The sequence below is a fragment of the Podarcis liolepis genome (genome assembly GCF_965112155.1).
Source record: "Podarcis liolepis genome assembly, chromosome: 10".
NCBI lineage: Eukaryota > Metazoa > Chordata > Lepidosauria > Squamata > Lacertidae > Podarcis > Podarcis liolepis.
The window spans coordinates 11,831,171-11,855,744 of record NC_139562.1 but is presented as its reverse complement, the minus strand read 5'-3'; the positions used below and the strand labels follow the sequence as shown (position 1 = coordinate 11,855,744).

General features: G+C 40.5%; 1 protein-coding gene and 1 long non-coding RNA gene across 51 annotated transcripts in view; one reads left to right on the top strand and one right to left on the bottom strand.

Moving 5' to 3' along the window:
- The first annotated feature begins 293 nt into the window (after positions 1–293).
- LOC310687052 lies at positions 294–23,329 on the top strand. The gene is made up of 5 exons (XR_014516154.1): positions 294–469; positions 2,441–2,522; positions 2,939–2,965; positions 20,740–20,793; positions 22,417–23,329. It is a non-coding gene; the product is annotated as an uncharacterized lncRNA (long non-coding RNA).
- Positions 11,678–24,574, bottom strand: part of CELF2 (CUGBP Elav-like family member 2) — a 547,342-nt gene continuing 534,445 nt past the window's right edge. For 26 of the 50 annotated variants that reach the window (XM_083461288.1, XM_083461281.1, XM_083461295.1 and 23 more), the window contains 2 exons: positions 23,946–24,117; positions 11,678–22,467 (listed from right to left, as the gene is read on the bottom strand). In XM_083461288.1, coding sequence (XP_083317414.1) covers positions 23,990–24,117 — 128 coding nt within the window. In that variant the 3' untranslated portion in view covers positions 11,678–22,467; positions 23,946–23,989. Of the gene's footprint in view, positions 24,118–24,574 lie in introns of all 50 variants that reach the window. The other 24 variants (XM_083461309.1, XM_083461275.1, XM_083461283.1 and 21 more) reach the window with 1 other exon arrangement.

Sequence of the window (24,574 nt, the reverse complement as noted above, 5' to 3'; positions counted from 1 at the left end):
CAGTCCATAAAAAGAGGGGCAAAGATATTGCCCTACTGTTGCATAAGGGCTCTTGAAATATTGGTCCAGTTTGCATGTTAACGGTAAGCCAAACAATGGCTTTGGTTACAGTTTGTGAAATGAACCCAAAGCCTGAGTTTGGACATAACGTCAAGCTCAGTATGTATGGCTCAGTCTTGGGCTACCGCTCCCAGAGCTCTCACGTGATTGGCCGACTGTGAGTCACATGAGAGAGGCATTCCATTCTGTTGTGACTGTTATTCCAGTAACTGACGTTTTTTAACTGCTTTCTGCTTCTCTCTCTGTGTGTGAGGGACAATGGCTGCTGGGAGAGGCATCTTAGGATATGCTGTGTTGTGTCAGTGGGATCTGTCTGAAGTGAAACAGACAGAGGAAGGATCCCTAAACATTAACAGGGAGAAATCTGTGCAGGAGCCTCTCTGTAAGGAGCAGAGAGAATATTGCTGAGGTGAAAGTATAAGCCTTTTAGATGAAACTGTAAAGGCTGAGTGAGACCTGCAATTCAAGTGGGAATGTGCCCATGTTCGAATAAGCACGAGATTACAGATATATTCTTCACAGTTATATGTTCACAAAAGCAAAGTTCTTTTGGATATAAAGAGTCTGGGCATTGTATAGTCTTTACAAAGAAGCTACCAATCACCTGGAAGTGTTATTTAGCTTCCTAGCTGTAAGCTACTCTGTTCCTTTGCATATCACCAAAATTTTATTTTGTATATGCACACAACAGACTGCAGCTCCCAGAATTCTTTGGGGGAAGCCATGACTGCTCAAAGTGCTATCATGGTGCTTTAAGCGTGCGGTGTGGATTTAGCCCGGGGGGAGGGTTTTCTGAAGAGATTTCTGGCAGAGTGGAAAATGAGGAAAGGGATGGAGGAGACTGCAGAGAGAGAGAGAGAGAAAATGAAAAGTGCAACCTCGTTCCCTCATATTGTCCAGCATTTCTATAACAGTCAAGGGAGTGACAGAGACTGACGCCCACAGCGTTGCTCCTGTCCAGAGAAAGGACCGAGAGACTTACCTTTCTGGCCTGAGCGGTTTTTGTTTTCTGTTGTTCTATCAAGAAGCTGTGCCCTTAGCTAACTGTCACTCTTGCTTCTGCTTTTCCTTGTTAAACATGTCACAGGTCTTTATTTTCTTTAAGTGGTTTTATCGTGAATCAGACATGTGTTAATTTTATTAGTCTTATTTTTTTTGCAGTGGAATGTTCTTTATTTTTTTAAAAAAATTTCCAACAAGTTTTTATTATTAAAATAATTCAGCATTAATACACACATGTTACGAATATACAAACATACATTTCATACAGTCCTTAAAAATGTTCATACATACCCACATTCAATCCCACAGATACTTCCTTTTCCCATCACCATCCCTCACCCCTCACCTTACCCTAGTGTTTGACTTCCAATCTACTCAATTGCAATTTCTTTCCACTTCTATTACTTTCTTTCACACACTTTTAAACCAATTTTCTACTTCTTTTTCTGTTACACATTGTTATCCATCTTATTTAGTATTTCAGTATTTATAACGGAACTTGTTTATTCTAATAGGAGTTCTGATTTTTCAATATGGTTTTGCAAGTATCCTTTACACACCTTCCAGTCCCGTGTTAAGATTTGTAATATAACAGGAACAGTATGGGCGAAAGAGAAGGGCTGTAACCAAAACAAGAATTTAAAGAAGTGTTTTGGAAAGCAAGTTTTGTTTCCAAATAATACCAGGAACCAAAAAGTCTAATCAGAATTAAAGTATGATGGCTCTGTTGCCACAGCTTTCACCCTGTGTGGATTTGTAGGAAAGCCAGTATTTGTTTTCAGTGGGGTAAGATAATACTTTAAGATAGGAGAGGGGTGGCTGTTTTCTGTTTCTATTATGGTAAGCGTCCCACTGCTTTTTCCATTACATCCTTTCAGGAAATGCAGAATTTTGGGGCTCTGGCCCTTTATCCCAAGGGGCCACTGGTGGGGCAACTAAGCTACATTAAGAGTTTTACACTGCAACCCTACACATTTTTACTCAGAACCAAGTCTTGTTGAGTTCCATGGGGCTTAGTGGATATAGGGTTGCAGCCGTAATTGATCCATTAATATATCTGCATAAAACATACTCACCTTCTTATCCAACAGACTTTGGGGGAAATTGCCTGCTTCAAATGAGGGTGCTGGTGCTGTTTTTATTGTAATTATCTTTTATATCTCAAATACATCTTTTTAATAGAGCTAGATGGAGTTTTAATTCTATTAAGGCTTATTTGATTTTTTTAATGATTGCTTTTCCTCTGCGCTTTGAGCTGTTCTTATTTTAACTGCAAACTGCTTTGAGTCCCTGTCAGGGGAAAAGGCAGGGTATCAATAATTATATAAAAGTATGAAGTGATAATTCTAAAGAAGATCACTCATTTTTCTTTTTTTAGATGATCCACAGCGCTCAAAGTGGGCGCCAGAGAAGATTGCATCTTTTGGTTTCTAAGGCATCACCTATTAACCATGATATTTGTAAGTACCTGTCTTTATGTTTGTATTAACAATGTTCTTAAACTGCCCCCAAACTGGCATTCTCTGGGCGGTTATCAATAATGTTCAATACTATAAGAGATCAAAATAAATATATAAAACAATCACAGTATAAATTAAAATAAATAAAACCAGCGGCACAAAACATGGACGGTTACATCCCCCTTAAGTCATACTTATAGTAGTACGACTCATGCAACACGTTGGCGATTAATATACACACAATAATTGCCAAAATGATTATGCATTCTTTATCAATCTTCTGAGAAAAATACAAACACTTATGCAAAGCCACAGAGACTTGCGAACTACCCAACCTAAGATGAACTTTATAATGTCTGATTTCAATGGATTTTTCAAGTGCTTAACTCAATCTTTTGTTTTCTTTATCTTTTTAGGTAAGTTCATGAAGATACCAACAAAAGGTAAGTTCGGTGTTGTTCACAATAGTCTTACTATTGAAATGGCAGAGAAAGTGGGGGGGAAAAGATGCAACATAACTGCTAGGCATTCCTTTCTGGGGATAAAAGTCAGCCAGGTGCCACCACAGAAAAGTCCCCGTTTTAGTAATCATCTGTTGCACACCATTTGGCTGGGGACATCCAAGAAGGCATAAACGAATTAACTTATTTATTTTTTTAGAAAATGCTGCAGCCTAGTTGAAAGGACTCTTCAAACCATGTTTTTTTATTGTTTAGTGGAAGCAATGCCTTCTTTTGCTATCAAACCAAAGTTATTCTGCCCGCTCTGTTACCTATGTTTCTTCAGGTAGCTTAGTGATGTATACGGCCGTGTTTCCAAAGAGCTTGCTGCTTCATAACAATGTTTGGCAGTTTAGGTCATCATGTCCCCCAAATGAATGGTTGGCGGTTACCATAGGGATAAAAAGGACTTAAGAGTCTTTGTGAGCCGCAGCATAAAAAGAGAGAGAGAGAAAAAGCCCTTGTTTTGGCATGTGTCTGCAGTAGAGTATTCACAGTGGATTGTGAAGCTTAATTTCAGGAATAATAGAAGGGTCAAGGAACGGCTCATTCCTTTCTGCCTCCATATTCTGTTGAGTGGACAATGAAAATTCACCAGCTGCCACAGCAGTAAAAACATATTTTCCCCCAGAAAAGAATATTTTCTATTTCTGAGGAAAGGCATTTAAAATAATGTGGTGAAAGGCATATTGCACCGTTCTATTCCCAAACAGCATTTCGTTTCATTTATTTATTTATTTTATCCTGCCTTTCCTCCAAAATATGGTGCCGTTTTAATTGTTCCTCCTTGTGAGCTTTTTGTCCTAAATAAGCTATACATGTCAAACCACTCTCAGTATTGTTGGGACTGTAGAATAATACTGTTGTTTGAACCAGCCAACGTTCACAAAACAGTGTGTAAGCTTTTGAGTTACGCAGAGCTCTTCTCTCAAACTGGCTCCTCAACAATATAAAAAAGAGTGGGTTGGGGGAAAACGACGGGGTGAGCAGAGTGAGAGAGGATGCCGGGCTGGATAAACTTTTGGTCTGATGCAGCAGGGCCTTTCATCTCTCTTTTTAAAAGATTTTCTTATTTTACAGAAGTAAGTGTAATGTCTCTCATATTTTTTCCATGTAACATATTTACAAATCCGTTTCATTTGTTGAGACATTAGGGGGAGAAGAAAAAAAAGAAGGGATGGAGGGAGGGAAGATGGGTGGTGTGGGGTCGGGTGGCGATGTTTCTGTTATGCTTAATGTAAGTAGGGTTTGGTGTCAGTGTTGCTTGTGCTGTTCACTTGTGTTCCTTTGGTGGTGAGAGAGGTTGGGGTTGGCCTAGGGTGTGGTTGTTTGTTTGTGATTGGCTGTGGTGATCTTTGTTTTCGTGTGTGAGTGGGGTTGGTGGGTGTTTTGGATCAGGTTAGCCATATTGATTTGTATGCTGTTGGTGGATTATTGTCATTGTCTTATTGGGCTGTGTATTTGATAAAGGGGAGCCATACCGGGGTAAAGGCATCTTCTTCTGTTTGTCCCCATGTCAGTTTCAGTTTATTGGTTAATTTGGTTAATTTTTCTAGTAGGGCTGTTTCCCATACTATTTGGTACCATTGGTCCATGCTTACTCCTGACAGGTCTCTCCAGTGTCTGGTTATGGTGTTTCTGGCTGCTGAAAGTAGGTGGGTTATGAGTTCTTTGTGGTGTAAATGGGCATTGCTGTCTTGGAAGATGTTTAGTAGGGCCAATTCTGGGGTGATGTCTAATACTTGCTTAGTTATTTTACATATTTCTTGTGTGGCTGTTGTCCAGAATAGTTGGATTTTGGGGCACTCCCACCACATGTGGAGGTATGTGCCTGTGGAGGTGCACCCTCTCCAGCATTTTGGTGAGGTTCCTGGGTGTATTAGCGCTAAGGAAGCTGGGCATGTTTAGCCTGGAGAAGAGGAGGTTAAGGGGTGATATGATAGCAATGTTCAAATATATAAAAGGATGTCACATAGAAGAGGGAGAAAGGTTGTTTTCTGCTGCTCCAGAGAAGCGGACACGGAGCAATGGATCCAAACTACAAGAAAGAAGATTCCACCTAAACATTAGGAAGAACTTCCTGACAGTAAGAGCTGTTCGGCAGTGGAATTTGCTGCCAAGGAGTGTGGTGGAGTCTCCTACTTTGGAGGTCTTTAAGCAGAGGCTTGACAACCATATGTCAGGAGTGCTCTGATGGTGTTTCCTGCTTGTCAGGGGGTTGGACTCGATGGCCCTTGTGGTCTCTTCCAACTCTATGATTCTATGTTTCTATGATTCTAGTTTTCTTGGTGTTAGGTACCACCTGTAGGTGAGTTTCAGAGTTTTCATCTGTTTACTGATGTTGGCGTGTAGTCAAGTCCTGTCTGCCGTTTGTTTCAGTTCTAAATTGCAAGGCAGTGAGGGGTTACAAAACCAAAGCAAATTAGAATTGTGCCTTTGGAAGAGCACCTCAGGTTGCCTAGAGACATACTGGAACCAAGGAGCAAGTGTAGGTTGTTCATTTGAATTAGGACTGTCTCTCGGTTAGCAAAATTTCAGCAGAAATTCTAGCTAAGAGTTCTGAATTTGTGGTTAGATTTAACTGATCTTAGATTGGCTGTTTGAAATTGTACTGTGGGCACGTCTAATTCAGGATTAAGCTGGTTTAATACCCAGGGAGTATTAGGCGTTGAAATTCTATGAGACTACCATTCCCCTGATTTTTTTTTGAGGAAGCCATCGTGTGATCACGCATAGCTATCACCACACAGAGGATGACGTCAGTGCAATATGTGAATCAGCTACTATTTCTGTGTGTGTGTGTGTGTGTGTGTGTGTGTGTGTGTGTATTTTAAACCCCTGGCCCAATAACATAATAGAACCAGAAGATCTGTTGGCCCCCGAGGCAGACCCCAAAATGGCGCCAGGGAAGAATGGGTGAGGGAAGATCTATATAAGGAACAAGCAGCGAATAAAGATTGGCATTGGGATCAAGCACTGTCAGAAACTACGTTCCCCAGAACAGGATCTACACATCACTCTCCATTTATATCAGATACCCTTTCAATTATAGAGTTGGCAAGGTATAGCATGACTGGAACTTCAGCAAACAATTAATAGCCCCCAAAACTTTGCCCCGCAAAGGGAGAGAGGGTTGCTAGCCAGTATGATCAAGGGTGATTTCCCTTCTCCCATGGGTAACATAATCCACTGATACCTTAACTGACAAATTGTTAGAGGAGGCCCCAGATAATTTAATGTATGCAATGCAGGAAATGTTTGTCAGGCTCAGCGCTGGATTTAGGCCAGTGCGGATGGTTCCTTGCACAGGGTGCCAAGCTGATTGGGTGCATAATGATAATAATAAAAATAAACAACATTTAATATTATTAATTGAAAAGCTATATTTATATAGGTACCTACTGAGAAGTTCCATAAAAAGCAACTGTACAGAAAGGAATTATTTATTGATGTATACTAGGGATCAGCAAACTTTTTCAACAGGGGGCCAGTCCACTGGTCCCTCAGACCTTGTGGGGGGCCAGACTATATTTTGGGAGGGGGAAAAAAACAAATTCCTATGCCCCACAAATAGCCCAGAGATGCATTTTAAATAAAAGGGCACATTCTACTCATGTAAAAACACGCTGATTCCTGGACTGTACGCAGGCCGGATTGAGAAGGCGATTGGGCCGGATCCGGTCCCCCGGGCCTTAGTTTGCCTACCCATGATGTAAACCTCCCAAATGTATTTTGCATAGTTAAGTTTTTACCTCTGTCTTTAGTACATTTTATTTTATTGCTATGACTGGTGGCTGACGCAAATAAGGATTCTTATGATCTGATAGTGAAAATAAAAATATTTGGGAGTGGGGCACACCAAATTTTGTGCTTGCTCAGGGCGCCATGTTAACCAAGTCCAGCTCTTTCAGGAAGACAGGATCCTAGATCGTAGAGTTGGAAGGGATCCTGAGAGTCAACTAGCCCAACAACCTGCAATGCAGGAATTTCAACTAATGTATCAATGACAGGTGGCCACCCAACCTTGCAGCAATGCTGTCGGAGCACGGTATCGTGAGAGGCTGCTGTTGAGCCGATGGATGAACTCTCACATCTCCTTTGAGGGTGGGGCGAAACTGTGCTGCACTGGTTACTGCCACATGTTGGAACCTCTGAAACTGTTGGGATTTTGCCTACGTGCAGTTTCACACAAAAGCAACTAAGAGCTGGCCGAAGGCCAAGAAGACTGAGCAGAGGGAGTTATTCTGCCTAGAGATATGGGACCTTGGATACAGCTCAACTATAGGTTGAGGTCTCCATATAGGCATGACGACTCATGGCCTTCCTTGCTGGATAGTTGGTTGGTCAGTGTGGTGTTGAGAGTCATTTGGAGTTTAAGAGAGAGAGAGTTTAAGATGTGTGTCTGTATCCTGTATATAGTAACTTGTGAATCTGCTGCAAATAATAAACACTTATAAGTAACCAAGTTACTGGTAGCAGCGTCTTGTTCCTGCTTCATCCTTCCTGCCTGCAACTGATTGCTTCTGGAAGTCTGTGTATGCTCTGCTATATTCAGTTGGGTCTGGCTAAGATCCTGCAACAGGTTAAAGTTGCGAATCACCAATAGAAACCTTACAAGGCAGGTGGAGGCACAGCCCTCTGTTTGCAAAATGCAGGTCGTTGCAGGAGCAGCGGGTTATAAATTGTCCTCCTTTAGACCCAAGGGCAGCTATATTTTGCGCAACAGCGAAAGGGTAGTTGCGCTGGTGCTGAAAGAAACAAAAACCCTCCATGTCCCTAAATGGGATACCATTGACTGTGGCACCATATTAAAAACAATAAATCATATTTATAGATTTTATCCGGCGCACACTGTCCAAGAGCCTGTTTACTGCGACGAAGTGGGGGGAAAAATCAGCAGAAAAGCAAGCGAAAGGTCCCATTGCAAGCTGATGACCTGCTCAGCTGGTGAAAGAGCAAGTAGGCATGGCCTTTAGCTGAACTGAAAAAAACTAATTAAATGAGCATAAATCAGTTCTTAAGCCACCAGCAGGTACACAGCCTTGGGTCTGTTTACTGGACCCAGCTCATGGAAAATTCCAACCGAGGATTGTGAGAACTAAACTGAGCGGCTTTCTCAACAGCAACATGCAAGAAACCAAAGGGACAACACTTTGCTTTGCAAAAGAATACTTGGGTTTTCTTTCTTTTTTGGCACCTTGGAATTTGCTAGTTATCGGGGATTTCACTGGGCTACTCTGGGCAATAAGTACAGTTTGGAACAGGTATAGATGTAACATTATTGCTTTGCTATTTCAGGCTGATTCTGTTTTTTTGGACTGAAATTCCATGGCCCTGATCCAGCGAGGAGGTATACATTTATGGAAGTTACTGTGTATCCCAGGCTGAATATAGGCTTCAGCAACTGGAAAAATGTCTGCCACGTATAGAGATAATTGATCCTGTGAGCGATCTACTTGGGTAATCAACATAAGAAGTGAGCAGCCAGCTCAGGAAAGATCATTCCCCCCCCTTCTGTGAACTTGGAAATGGCAGCTTGTATTGTTTTCAGTTCATGAAAGTGGAAGTATTCATGCTTTCATGTTGCGCTTTTCTCTTGAGTTAGACCACTTCTGGGAGCTGTTCTTTTTTTGTAGTGGCTGCCATTTTGTAGAATCTAAACTGATCACAGTATGTCACAAACACATGTTCTGTGTGTTTGGCTGTTGAGGAGGAAGAATGGGGCTGGGGAAAAATGTGTTCTCTGTGTGCGCGCGCTTGCTAATTAGATTAACAGTCGTATAATAATTCCAAAGAAAAGCAGTGAAATTTCCAACTTCCTTTATTCTATTCGAGGAATATACAGTTTCTCAGAATATATAGTTTCTCCACTGAGGAGCAAACTCATAAAAATGCCAGGAAGCTGCAACTGTTTTATTTATCTCATTCTTTATCTAACTGAAACCTCTGATTTGGTGCATTATTTATGCCAGTGTCTGGCTTGGTGTTTGAATCTTTGGACTTCTACAGTATAAATGTACGATACTGCAGTATTTTAAAACTAGAACAATGTCTATAAAAGTAAGTGATCAGGAACTGGTGCCGGTACTAAGAATGGACAGTGTTTTGAGTCAAGATCTGTTGTTTTGGGCCATAGTTTTTGAGTTGTTGTTTAATTAAGTGCTATTAAAAGTGGAAATTTTCAAAATTCATACTTCCATTGTGACAGCATCCTTTATTATATAGCTTCATCCTTACTAAACATTCCCCTCCCCCCGGATAAATTGAGTTTAGGGATGGTCAAATATGCATTCTTCACATTGTCAGTCAACAGTCATGGAACTGAAACTGCATATTGCTGCTCAGATTTTTTTGGGTTATTTCGTTTGGAAAAACATGAGATAAAAGGGAACATGATAGAGGGGAATAAAATTACTAGAACCTGCAGTTCTCTGTTGAAGTTGAATTGTAGAAGATTCAGGAGAGAGAAAAGGTAGGGGATAAGACTAATGAAGTCAGGATGATTATATGCTGCCCCTAGGAGTGCAGGCAGATTGACTCTGTATTTTGCATTTTTTATATAAAAAAATATATGCTGCTTAATCAGAAAACTGTGCAATAAAAAAATAGATAAAATAATCAATAAAGGACAGATAAAAATAAACAAAACTGTTAAAGAACCACCCCAATAAATACACAGATAAATTAAACACAGATAAAATCAGCAAAATCAGTTGCTGGGGAGCAAGAGTGAGAAAAGATACATGGTTGGCTAGTGTGAAATTGGATGCTGCACCAGATCAGTGTGTGTGTGTCTTGGTAATCTTTTGTAATATGATTCCCTGTGCGAGGCTCAGATTTGGTGCCCCCAAATGGATCTTCTTAGTTATGGACCTTCTCAATTTTATGCCCCTCAGCTCGGCGCCCTGTTTCTCCCTAACCATCTCCCCAATTTGAAACAAGAAGATATTAACAATGGGATGGCGGAAAGACCACGCCTGATTTTCCAGCTTGTGTAGCTATTAACAGCTTTGGGGGATGTTGTTTGAACAGTGGATGTGGCATGTGAGAAAGGGATAAATCTTTCTTCCTCTAACGCTCATTGGGCTCCCATGTTTTTCTTTATGTTCAACCTCCCCACCAGACGTTGGGTGATCTGATCCTAGGTCTTGTAAGTCATATTCAGTTAGGCCCTAAAAAGCCAGGCACAGCTGTTTTGGTTTGGAAGTAGCATTTTTGGGTTGTAGGTACAGTGGGAGAGGCTGAGTATGCTGAAAATGTATAATTGTTGAGTTGGAAGGTACGCTGAGTGTCATGTAGTCCAACCCCCTGAAATGCACGAATATTTGTGCCCAACGTGGGGCTCAAACTCACGACCCTGAGATTAAGAGTCTCATGCTCTGCCAACTGAGCTATCCAGGCAAGGATTGCTGGCCGATGATTCTCAAGATTCTGTGTGGAACAGTCTTGCATGTGAAATACCAATCAGGAGTCTACAAAAACGCATTAGCCCTTCTTTGCCTTTTGATAAGCAGGGGTAAGAGGGTGCTAGAAGCTATTTCCCCACAGTTATAGTTCACGTGTAGGCTGTGCTTAATTCTAGGGAACGTTTTCGTATGCTGGTCCATACTTTGTAACCTCTAGGATTGTTTACTTCACTTGAATGCCCTTGAAGGCGAATTTGGTGGAACGCCGCTGGCTCTTCTTCTAAGCTGTAGGAAGGCAATTCTGTACACACTTACCTGGGAGTAAGTCCAGCTGAAATGAATGAGACTTTTGAGTAGACTTATCCTTCCATCACTATCAGTTCTTTACATTTGTGGGGGTTTTTCCTGCCTACAAGTGCTGGTGTTTGATCAGATATAATGAGTGTGCTGCTACAGCCAGTTCCTCAGTGTTTACATTTCCAGTTTTGCTGCTATTCACTAGATGTCACTGCCTGTCCACATCCTATAAGAGCAGCTGCAAATATAATGATAAAGGTTTGGCCCTTCTAGATTCCCACAAATGTTTAGGGCACTACCGCTGGGCTATATACAATATATATTTTAACCTAGAATAGGTTTAGCTTGAAAAGAGGTAGTGGTGATGAGTAACATGTGCATTTGGACATTTTCATAAGAGATGGAGCTTTGAAAAAGAGGGTTCCATTTTAATTCTATAGACTTACAGTCATACCTTGGGCTACAGACGCTTCAGGTTGCGTTTTTTTGGGTTACGGACTGCCGAAACCCGGAAGTACCGGAACGGGTTACTTCCGGGTTTCGGCGGTCGTGCATGCGCAGAAGCGCCGAATCGCAACCTGTGCGTGCGCAGGTGCACAACTGAGGGTTGCGAATGTGCATCCCGCACGGATCATGTTCACAACCTGAGCATCCACTGTATAAGCTTATAAACCTATTCATTTTTGATTCATTTGTCAGGCTTAAAAAATAAAATCCATGAGATGAGCTTACAGCCATGAGGCAGTCTGGACTGGAGCAAGCCATTAAGAGGGTTCTGGCACCCCTCTCCCCAATTCCATACTGTTTGTCATCAGTGATGATACATCTTCTCACTTTTTTCCTGTGTACAGGCCATTGCCTTTCTCTAAAATTACAGAAATCTGTTGATCAGAGTTTACACCCCAAAGCAGGCGTTTTCCATGTGCAATCTATAGTAATACACAAACAAAAGTTCAGACACAGAATAAGTTTATTATGGTATATGGCAAACATCAGACACTTTAAACTGTTCTCTGGTGTCCAAAAAATGGCTTCATATTTAGTAAGAAAAATAGTCTTTCTCCTTAATATAGCCTTTACATTGTAAAAGGAACATGTTTTGATAACAATCTTGGCTTTCAGGAAATTTTTGCTCTGTGCTCAAGGAATTCCCATTTCCCCTCTTCCCTGTAAGTCCATTTTTTCTAAGTTTCATGGATAGATTAAATATACCATACAAAAAAAAATTTCATTTGGCATGGAGGAATTTAAAACTTTGCATCCCCTTTTTTTAGATTTAACAAAAATAAAATCCAGACCCTAGAAACTCTTTGCTTTTAATCCCTCAATATTTTTTTTTACAGACAAAAGTATCCTTTCAGTAGTTTTATTTAAGAACTCACGCACTAAATAGATATAAGACACATCCAATATTGTGTTCCTGATAGCAAGTGCATAGATTTTGTTAAGATTTTTGTTCCCCACTTGGAGAGCATGTTTCATGGTCAAAAGAAGGGATATTTCCCAGTGATTGTGCTAGAGCATATATATGAGAGAGAGAGAGAGAGAGAGAGAGAGAGAGAGAAAGAAAGAAAGAAAGAAAGAAAGAAAGAAAGAAAGAAAGAAAGAAAGAGAGGAATAGGGAGGAGTAAGAATAGGCAGGTAGGAAGGAAAAGATAGAACGAAAGAAAAGCATAGGAGAAGGAGGGAAAGGAAACAAACAGGACACAGCAAAGTTGTGAAATCACAACAGAGAATGAAGAACAAAAACAGCCAAACCAGCAGTACAGTCGATTCCTGATAAGTGAATAACCTGATTGCTTGTACACAATGCTTTATTCACTTATCAGGAATGAAACACAGTACACTGTTTTTTCCATAGCCTGATACCTAAGGACCACCAAATTGGGTTGTTGTTGTTTTTTGTAGATAAAAAAACATTAACACTCACTCCAGCGAGGTATTCAGAAATCTTTTGGACTTTGAAATAAAGCTCCTATGGTGAGAGAGAGAGAGAGAGACACACTAGTGGCACAGCCCTTTGCTGTTAAGACCACAAAGTGGTTTGCCACTGCCATCAGTTGGATATGGATTGCAGCCTATGTGAAGCAGAAGCGTACCTGAATTGTAGGTGGAGACACAGATACCTTCTAAATACTAGAAGGGCTGCCCTTATATCTTCCCCTCTGGAAAAATAAACCACTTTGTTCTTGTAGACGTTCCTGTAACACTAAAGCCTGAATTTTGAAGGGCTAATAGAATATGGAAACACTGTAATATCAAACATACAGCGGCTGCCATCTCAAAATGGCTTATTTACAGGAGCAAAGGAATCTTAGGTTGTTTGGGGTCCTTGTGCATATTAGCAAAGTGGAACTAGGAACTGGGAGCGTTAGAAGACCCTAGAGCTGCCACTCATGACTGTGGATTGAACGATGGGTTGTGTATGGGGTGGGGATTACCAAGACGCTGGTTTCCCCATGAGGCAAACGTGGGGGTAGAGGAGTACTTGGAGGGCAGAAATTGGGTGGGAAGGAAGGTGATGCTGAATGCTTCCCACTGCTGCTACTTTGGCGAGATGGAGCGTGGTTCTACCCGCCGCTTTTGAATCAGGCCCCTTGCGGCTTGCATAACCCACCAAGCCCAATATAGACCACCAGCTCTGTAGGGTGGTGACCCAACAGGAAGTCAAGAATAGGTCTACCATTTTTCAACTTTCCTGAGGTAACAGAGAGGTACTCCCCCCACTGTTTGCCACTTTGAATGGTATTAGGCAAACAATGAGCTTTATAAACGCCTGAAGAAATAATAATAATAATAATAATAATAATAATAATAATAATAGGAGCCCCTGACTCTTCAAAGGGTTCCTGAGCCTCCCCAACCTCTGCTTCATCATCTGAATGTTCCAGGCAAGATGTTGAAGTGACTTCAGCAGTTGTTGTACCATGGCAACTAACTCATTGCTATAACTAGCCCATGGAGGTGATTATGATTTACATTTCACAAATGTAAAGGTGCAGCTGAGAGACAATGAATGGCTTGGCAAAGGCCACCAAGTAGTAGAGGTGGAATGTGGACCTAAATGTCCCATGTGTCGGCCATTGCATCCTATTGATTCCAAGCATCCCCCGTTTCATTTTTTAAAATGAATAATAATAATAATACTAAAGATGCTTGCATCTTTTACACTGAAATAAAATGATTGTCAGCACTTATCACAATTAAGGCTCATGAAACTGAACTGGGAAGATGAGTTCATTCCCAGCCATTCTTGTTTCTATTTTTATTTTTAACAAGAGTGTCTACTTTCTTGTGACGTAGCAGGCACACTGTTGCATCATGGGATATGGTCCCATGATGCAGCTGTACAGATGAGGTACTTGGAAAACAGAACCAGGGGCTGGGGCTGGGGGAAGCAGGCACCAGTGAAGCCACGTGAAAGGCAGCAGGAACAGCCCCCCCCCCCCCGGAGGACAGCTCTTCCCCCAACAATTTGCGCCGCTTTCGAAACCCACAGACATAGAAGCTTGCAGAACAAGCTCCTCAGAACAGGGGGGTCATCGGGGGGGAAGGGGAGTTGCCAGAACCGTGAGAGAAGAGCTTCCATTGAACAATGTTTCTATTCTGAAGAGGTTGCCATTTTGGACTGTGCGTGACTGGCTCACACAAGTCAAGACCAGAAAATAAAAGTCACAAGGGAAGTCTGGACTCCATCTTTATAAGAGCACTTTTAAATGGCCTTCAATTCCTGAGTTTGGGATAAAGGAATGTACGTATGGCTTGAATCCCAGAAAGCATGGGGTAGAACTTTCTCTATCTGCAGAACCCCTCCCCAACTTGATAAATTTGAATATCTGATCAGTCGAATCGATAACGACGACAACAGCAACAACAACAGAAATCCCACCCGGGTCAGTGGTATCGATGAAATGGAGACAAAATTTATAAGAGCACTGGGCGGAATCAAGATTGCACCAGCGACAAGCCTGCTTGCAGCTTATTTTCACGGTAGTTTGTTTTCTCTGATAATAAGAGAAAATACAATTGTGGGCCAACCAGCCCCTTGGCACCCAGGAGGGCAACAAATATTGTAATAATCCCTTTTCTCCTTAGAAATTTGTGCCGTTTCATTATCCATAGCGTACCATGTATGCCAAGATCAAAATAATCCCGTTCGGCACCTATGGCGATGCTCTTTATTTTATTGTTGACTTCCACTAGCTTTCTCTGAGCTCACATGCCTCTGGATGTCTCTAACAAGCTTGTTCACCTGGTGGGGTTTTGGCTCAGGCTCTCCTACCTGTAGTTAAAACATTATTACTTCTGAGAAACAGTGGGCTAATTCCATATGTTGCCAGGGAGCACAGAACTTCTGGAAGAAATCCCAATATTTTCCACATTCTACTCCCATCAAGCAACTTTTTGGTAGTAAACTTAATATGCTCCTGAAAAACAGAAACATGTAACTTTTCAGCCATTAATCAGAGGAAAACTTTACTTAGGATTTTTGGTTTTTGTGTATAAAACACATGTGATTTCCTAAAAACTATGACTAAAAAGGCATCTCCAATGTGACTTCAGGCAAGCAATTTAATAATCTTATATTATCAAAATGATTAAAAGCAGGGAATTGAGGGGGGGGGGAGGGAGCAAGAAGTTGGAGGTAAAATAGATCAAGGGTATCTACAAATCTGCATTCACTCTCCAATCAGATGTTCACTTAGGTGGAATCGACTGTATCTTTTGTACACGACAAATAGAAGAAAAAAAATCAACAGGGACGTGAAACAGTGAGGTGTGCAGATGTATTACCAACACGGAATGACCACCAACATTACAACACACAGAGAGAAAGAGAGACAAGTATTAGGAAAATGGTTTAATATTGGAGACAGAAGCAAAAAACTGCATCACACAATAACATACGTTACAAAAATAAGTTTGACTGTTTCAACTACACGGTTATGTCCACAATGAAGACAGAAGAATCAGAAAAAACTTTTGATCTAAACAGCAAAAAAGCAAACCCCTACTTTTTTTTAACTAATACATTTATCCACATAAAGTGACTGTGTACTCCTAAATTCTAATTTATCTTTATATTGTGTAACAGCACAATACAGAATAAAAAGTGAAACTTACCGCTTGCTTTAAAGACAAAATTCTAAACACTAAATATAAGCAAAGGGAAAGAATTAAACCAAGCCAAAGTTTGTTTGTTTTTTTAAATTCTCTTAAACAAAACCAACTTTCTTTCTACCAACTGGAAATCAAACTTGAAAATCAGCCATGATCTGGAGGCCCACAAGAGTAAGCCACAAAAATTTCCATATTATTATTTTTTTAAATCTCCAGTATAAAAAGTTCCACTGGTACAAAATGCATAAGTACAATCAAGTTTTAGAAATAGGAAAGCCTGTGGTTTGTTTTTTTTTTTGGCTCAAATTCCATCAAACAGCAAAATCCAAATTCATCAACGAAACAGAAACAATACTCAAATGGTCTTACAAGTTTCCCACTACTTTGCAGTAACTTTGGCTTTTCTCTGACAAAATTTCAAAAGGAAACCTAGGGGCACAGCCCGTTTGCGCCACAGATACAGCACCGCCACCCATGCGCTGAGCGCATCCCCCATGGGGATCAACAGAACCCTGTTTCCTTCTTCTAATATCTGTTTGTACACAGCACGACAGGATGGTTGGGGAATTGCGAGGCGTGTTTCCTGGGCGCGCATCCCTCCCCAGACCCACCTGGTTTTGATGCGCGTCTTTTGCACACAAGTAACTTTCCTCGGACAATGAGGGAAGGCCAATAGTGCGCATGGGAGGATGTGCGTAAACCACAGAGAGAAGGAAACTGAGTTTTGTTGAGTTGATGGGACTCTTTTGTATATGGACACTGTACCCATAGAGCAAATGGATTATGTCACAAGGTCCAGACATTCTCAACTAAAAGAGAGTTATTCATAATCTACAAACAACATGTTCTCACAGCACAACACCCCGCCCGCCCACCCACCCTCCGGTACACAGGGTTACTTTTTTGTTTCGTTTTGTTATGACATCATTCAGAAAGATAATGAAAACTACAGCTTTTTTTTTAAAAAAAACAAAACTCTTTTTGTTTGTTTGTTTGTTAATCAGCACTTAAGTTAATAAGAACAGAAACAGTAAAATGATTCCAGAGAGTAGCACAAGCCAAGGAATAAATAACCCCTATGGTGAAAGAAAGATGAACTTGTTACTCCTTTGAAAAATGGCAATTTTGCTGAAATTGGTTGATTTTGGTTGGAAAACTACTTCTTTGTGCTTTTGGAGTTTGGTTTTTGTAAAGAAAATTCCCCTCGTTTGAATAATTTTCCTTCCTCTGCTGTAAAGCTCTTTGGACTCTTGCAGCTTCCCACCCCCAGCATTTGATATTTTAGGAGTGAAAAATAACCTATGTGGGATCAGAAAAAGCAAAAAAAAAGGGGAGAGTTTGTGGAGCACACGTGCAAGTGTGAATACTGTGTACAGTTAAAGAGCTTGACTGGCTGGTTTTCCTTGTGGCAGTTTTCCCCTGTCAAAGAGGCAAGCCCAGGGCTGGCCCAAGACATTTTAGCGCCTGAAGTGTACCACAAAATGGCACCACTTCCCCTCCAGGGAAGAAGGGGCTGAGTGAAGATCTACGTCGAGGACAAGGAAATAAAGGTCTCCATTGGGACCTGCTGCCCCTGTGGAGTCTGCCGTCTGAGGCAGTTGCCTCATCTTGTCTCATGGCTGGGCCGGCCCTAGGCAAGCTGCTTTTAAAACGTGATAGCAACTTACCTCTTTGACCACAGGAATGTTAAGGGAAACAGTCAGCAAAGCTCCAGATCTGTTGATGCTTCTTTCCCTGTCATATACATCTCCCTTCTTTGGATCTCTGCCTTTGTCACTACGGAACTGGTCTAGGCCTGTGAAATTCTTTTAGTTAAGTTCAAGATTTCCCCCCATTGCAAACGAGTGTTGCTTGAAAAATAGCTAGCAATAGGGGCAGGGAACCTGCCACAGTTGACACATGCAAATTGACAAGGAGATCTAGAGTTCTTTGAGTTTGGCACCGGCTGGTTGCGTGGCAAAGGAACAGTAGCTTGGGTGCAATCCATTGTGCATGGCTGCCATTTTAATGGGGCTTGTATGGGGCTTTGGTGCAAGTCCCATTGAAATGAATGGGGGGGGGGAGGGAGAGTGTCCTCACTGAGTTTTTCTACACGAAAGGGATCCGAAGAGTTTGAAAGAAAAGCACAATTATTTGGGAAATTTAAATGCCAAACAACAATATGTCCTGGAAAGACATATTATGATGATCCTATATTGTGGATCGGTATACATGTGATAATCCAGTAGGCAAAAATTGCTGCAAGAAGTACAAAATAGCCCTCAAAGGGTTTAGGAAGGCCCCAGCAGTAGTAAAAACATATGAGAATAACACAGAACATTATCTATAAGTGCGTGTGCTAGAAACCTTTTTTTATTTTTTATTTTTTTGCATCACTTGGATTCTAGTCCTTTCCATCCCAGGGCTTCTCTATAAAACAATCATTTGAAAGCAAAGAAGGGGTGTGTGGTCATTATTTTGTATTTTTAAAAGATACTTTACAAGGGGGATTTTGGGGGCAGGGGGAAGGTAAGGGAAGGTTTGACTGAAGTAGGAACAGACAATGGGGAATGATTATGGCACTTTCATCAGTAGCTTATAGGGCTGCTGACATGTTTTGGCCTGGAAAGGGGATGATCTGCCAGAATAAAAGACCCAAATTTGGTTTAGGAGTAGGAATGTTATCCGATCCAAAGTAAAAATAAAAAAAGCCATGAAGGGTGTTATCAGCATCTTTTCTTCTGTTTTCAGTTTCCTGGGCTCTTTCCTGCAAACACTCAGGATTCGCAGAATCCTTCTCTTCTCTCTATGAAAGCAGTTTCTCCATAGTGAGTGTTTGCAGGGCTGTGCCCGTATATTGTCGCGACAGAGAATAAGGGGTACGAAATAGGTAAGGCAAAGATACCTTTTACATTGGACCACTTTCTGTTGATGTAGCATGCAAGCTTCTGAGTTACACAGAACACTTCCATCTAGCAAAATGGAACGCTGTGGCGATTAGTTAGGCAAGCAGAGAGTACAGCCGATTGCAAATGTAACGTTTCATTTCAGAGAGATGCACAGAGAAAGCGCCACCTGTGCTTGCTACTGCACTAAATCAAATACGTGACGCGTTAAGGGGAGGTAGGAAGTCCTAGACCAACCTCGGCCCTCCAGATGTTCCTGGCCCACAACTCCCATGATCCCTAGCTAGCAGGACCAGTGGTCAGGGATGATGGGAACTGTAGTCTCAAAACATCTGGAGGGCCGAGGTTGAGGAAGCCTGTCCTATACTGTACTGTTAAGGACACAAGCCAGGAAGCTTTGATTCGCTGTAGCTGCTCTCCATATGGCCGTTGCATGTTCAGGAATGTTTGCCTGCTCTTCACACTTTGCATGTTCATTGTGGGGAACACCAGCATGGATGCAGCAAACCTGTCATCTATGGAGTGCGTGCACTGATAAGCCCTAACTGACGGCAGCTCCCGGGTGCATTTGCAAACACCAGCACATAGATGTGACGCCAGCGCAACAACTCTGACCGATTATCAACCCACAAAGCTTAGCGTCCAGGCATGCCCGGAGGCTTTCATTTGTCTAGCAGAACTTCTGCCTTTGCTCTGAGCCACCGCCCCCCTCTCTGACACTTTCCGTGTCGGCTCCCCTGAGTTCAAAAAGTGATATGCCATGCCGGGTGGGAAGGGGAGAGACTCTCGTGAAAAGAAAACCCAAAGTGCTTACCTTTCTCCCACCCAGTTGTGCTTGCGCGTTATAAAAATAAATAACTTCAGAGCAAGGCAGAAGTACTTGCTGGATACCTGGAGATGGTTCAAGGGTTGTTTTGGTCTGTGGCCAAGGCATTTTGGGACGAGGGGGGCATCGGCGTACCTCTTGGGACACCATGTTTTAAAGTGTTGTGCTTTGCTTGGATAATATATATGCACTGGCTGGTTAGTACATAACTGAGCCTCTTTTCCTTCTCCCCTGCTGGTGTGCCATCATAGCCTCCAACAACCTGCTGCTCAAAATCAAAAGGCTCGTTTTTTGGGTCCTGAGCTCCTGTGGGAGCCAGGTGAACTCGTGCCAGAATGCCGGACCAAAAAACCAGGACATTCCACGATCCAGTCAGAAGCCAGGATGGCTTCCATAGTTCTGGGTTGAGGGGTTGAATGGAATGCCCTGTGACTTGTTTATTACAATTATTTCTGCCATGCCTTTCTGGATACTGACCCCTCCAATACATAGATCTAACGGACCCGATCCAGTCCAGGCTACCTGCACTAAGAGCCCATGAAAGCAGGTGGTTCGTGTGCCTGGTTTGTTCCGAAGATTAGCTGAGCGACAGCAAGATTTTTCCCTCCCTTCTACCTTTCAAAGAGTTTTGCAGCAATTCAAAAGTTTGCATGCTCCATTATCAACAGAAATCAGGTCAGCAAATGATATTGCCCCACCTACTTTGCATCCATTAAATCTGCATCAATATATGACGGACAATTCAGGCAGATAACACATCAAAGCATTACGACATGTGTAAACCTCATCCATGAAAGTAGTTTTTTTTTTTTAATCTGCAGTGCACAATGAAGATTCATCCAGGAAGTTCTAGTGCATTGGATTTAAGCAAAAGTTTATTTTATTTCATTACAAAAATATTTTCCCCCCCTTAATGATTTCAAATGGTGGGTTTACCTCTCCTACCTAGGAGTGGTCATACAATACATAATTAAAGAATTTATTTTATTTTATTTTATTAATACTGAGTAGCATATTCCAGCAGCATATTAAAAGCTCTTTTAAGAAAAGACAAAAAAACCCCCAAAGGCCTAAAAAGGAGATCTACAGTTACTATTTTTAAATATTTTCTTTTTAGTTATAGATACAGAAGAAATTTAGACAGCAGTAAAATATTATTATTATTATTATTTTGTCCTTCAGGTCTGCCCTGTGCATTTTTCTGATTTCAACCATGTATTAAATAAACCACAAAAAGTAAGTATATATATATTTATAGCTATAGATATATATATATATATGTATATATAAAAATAAACAGCAAAATGGTGAATGTATAAAAGTATTAACACTCAAGACAGCTCTGGGTGGAAAGGGTTAAAAGTTCAAAACTTTCTCACCTTAGAGGTTTCCATACATTATGAAGAAATTACATTGTGAGGTTTGCTTTCACAGCGTTGATGTGCAGAGTGGTTAGAAAAGTGAAACATGGGCACTTATACAATGTTTTACAAAAAACATCCAAGAGAAATAACAAACAACAACAACTTCAGGCAACAAGACCACAGGATAGCAAGTTAACAAACTTTTTAACCTCTTTTTCCTTTAAATATTAGGGATTCATACAAAACACATAGTAAAATACCCATGTTATCAAATTACTTCACACAAGAAACACACTGAAGCTCTAGGAAGAAAAGTACCTTTGGAATTTGGCACTGAAGATTTTTTCACTGATTTCTTTTTTATTATTATTATTTCTTTAAAAGAAAAAAAAACTGATCACATTTTGCTGAACACAAACACATCTAAATTGTCCACAATAATAATTTTAAAAAAAATATGACACCAATGCGTCACAGAAGCCAACACAAACTTAGTCTGGAATAGTTTTATTTTCCACATGAAAACTTATTTATTTTTTTTTAAATTTTAAGCAAACAACTTTTTCCGTTTTTTGAAATTCATTTTTTTTTGTTCTGTTGTTGATATTGTTCAAGTAAAAACCAATTTCAAACCTGTTGCTTATAAACACAGAACACTTAAGGACCATAAGACCCATGATGAAACCACAACTTAATTCACAGAAGCACCAATGGAACAACAGCTAACAGTAGCCTTTCTCCTGTACATTGAAACAGTATAAAATATAGGTAATTTTCATGTGCATTAATTCATGGATTGTCTAACTTGTGAGTCAGTTCAGCAAAAGGTGACGGAAATAGGTAGCATTTGCCCTAAAACAGGGTAAATTTTTTTGTTTGTTATACTAATCTACAAAAAGTGGTTCTATATATATATTCTTAATGAGAAAGTGAGCCACCTAAAATGGCCTTATCAAAAAACTTTACACTGCCTGAAAAATGTAAAAACTATTACAGACCTCTAGAGACTTAAAATCAGACAGTTCTTCATTTCAAACTGTTTTGGAAGTAGTCTGTTAGAAACCAACATTCTGTCTCTGGACACATATTGCTATTGTCATCAATGACCAGCCAGAATGCCAATCTCTGTATAATACTTTCAAGTCTGGTTTTTTTTTTTTTTTATTTGAACACAAAAAGAAAAGGGGAAAACAAAGGAAAAAAAGAACAACTAAAAAACCCTAACAAAACATTTTGCCACAGGTTGTGTGTGTGTCTTTTTTTTAAATTTAAATAATCCTATTATTAATTTGACTAGTAATAAATTTTGATCTTGCATAAATGCAGCAATGCTTTTCACATTGACTTCCCAGAATTCGTATAGCTAGATGAGGTCACATGCAAATTTCAAAGGTTCAAACTATAGATCAAAGGTCAGTAGGAGAACCAAATTATGATGTGAGGTCAGAAAGACATCAGAAACAATGACGGGACGATGAAACTTTTTTTTTTATAGACGCCACAGGGACATGCTAGGCAAACGATGAGCTAACGAGCATGAAGATGTCTAGGGAAAAACAAGGAAGAGGAAAAAAAGTTACGGAGAGTCTATGCAGCAGAAACAAAATCATTTTTTAAAAAATGGGTGCAGGAGAAAACTAATGCAAATCTTGCATCATCAGAATATCAGCCATTCACGCAGTTTGCATTAACTGTACACTTGGCCAACAACGACGGCACAATGAAGGACCCCCCAAAAGGAATCCATCTGAAAAGGAGTTAGAAAAGATGGATTCCTGTTTTATTTGGGGGGAGGGGGAAAGAATAAAGAACCAGTTTCAACAAATGCAACGTAAGGGGGGTGCTGTGTTGGAGTGGGTTGGGGAGAGGAGAGAGAGAGAGAGAGGAGAATAGTCCAAGACAACTAAACTTTAAACTAGATAATGGAAACTACGAACAGGTTAACCAGACGAAATACAAACAGGAGGATAAAAAAGCATGTAGGATGTAGAATTCAACGGTGAAAAAGCACCCATTGTTGGCACAGATACTCCAGAGACTACTTCAAAAGGATCTAGCTAGCAGAGAGAGCTGCTCTTTAGGTATCCAATAAGTTAACAATAGGCAATAAATAACTTCCATTATTTCTGAGGCAGTAAAAATTTTTGTATAAAAATAGAAATGCTTTTTACAAATAAAATTTACAGGCCTGTGGCTTTCTTTTGTTATCTATTATTATTATTAAATTTTTTTTATCTTTCAAGAAACATCAAGTATTGTCACTCTTTTTATTTATTTATTTTAAACCCTGTAGCTTTAGAAACGGATCTCTAAGTCTTTTTTTTTTTTTACACTAAAACTCTAAAAAACAAATCCCCTAAGGACTTTAAAAAAAAAGAAGAAAGAAGAAAAGAAAGAAAGAAAGAAAGAAAGAAAAACCGCAAGTGAAATATATAAAGATGACCAGTGTTTTAAACAGGATAATATAACATCACATCAATCTGAAACTCTTTTAAGAACGAAAAATAGTCAAGCCCCTTTAATAAAAATCGAACTGAAGTAAATGTAAATAATTGGTGTTGTTTCTAAATGAGTTCCTCTCCCGGCACAGGGCCATTGATAGTAGCCTATTAACTGCTGGTGCCATTTCGATAAGTCTAGGTTCAGACGTTTGCCCGCTTTCATTATCCCCATCAAAAAGTATTAAGGACACCCAGGCTGAGAAAGTTAAGCTGCAACATTTGTTCTCTCGAAAATTTTGATTCTTTTTAAGATTTTGGAGGGTGTGTGTTTATGTGTGTTATCCTTGTCAGGTTGGTTTTTTTTTTTTCTTTCTTTTTTCTTTTTCAAGTCAAGTTTCAAATTCAAATAAAGTAATACCCTTCAGTTAGGTTAGCCAAGTTTCCCTTATAGCAGGTGGGGACAATGGAAGCAAGTATTGTGAAAAAAAACACACAGCTGTCTCTTGGCGGTGGTTGGCAATGTGTTCTTATGTTCTTTCTCAACCTCCCCAAGGGGATGATGGGTTTTGCTCAAGGGACTTACCCTAAGAAATCTAAATTAATAGCAGTAAGCTTCTGGGGTAATGATCAGTAAGGTTTGCTGTCGTTTTTGGAGCGCTTCAGCTGAACTTTCAAGCGTTTCATCCCAATCTGAAAGCCATTCATAGCCTGTATAGCAGCTTGTGCAGAGACAGGATTGTCATAGCTAACAAAACCTGCAATACACAAAACGGGTTGGGGAGAAAAAGGCATAAGCGTCAGCAAAAAGCAACGACAACAACTGCTTTAAAGTGCTTTTACTGTATAGGGAATAGGGGTATTCGTTGTATATATTTATGGTTGCATTTCAATTTGGGCAGCCCCATTCATCTCCTTTTTGATTGGTTACTGTTTCGTTCGTTTTTCGTTCGTTTCATTTTGTTTTGATTACGATGGAAACTCAGCCCACCTTCTGATTCCTATAACTTTGGTGCTTGGTTTTAATCTGTTAACTTAAGGAAGTCCACAGAAGCTGTTTGGTTTCTCCTCCTACCTCCTTTGTCCCGAAGAAACTTATTTGGAGAGTCAGAGAGGCTCCCCATGAACAATATGGAACTGGCCATTGGGCACTTCTGGGAGGGTTGGTAAACACCAGAAACTGGGCTTGGATCCTAAGATAATTTAAGGAAATTT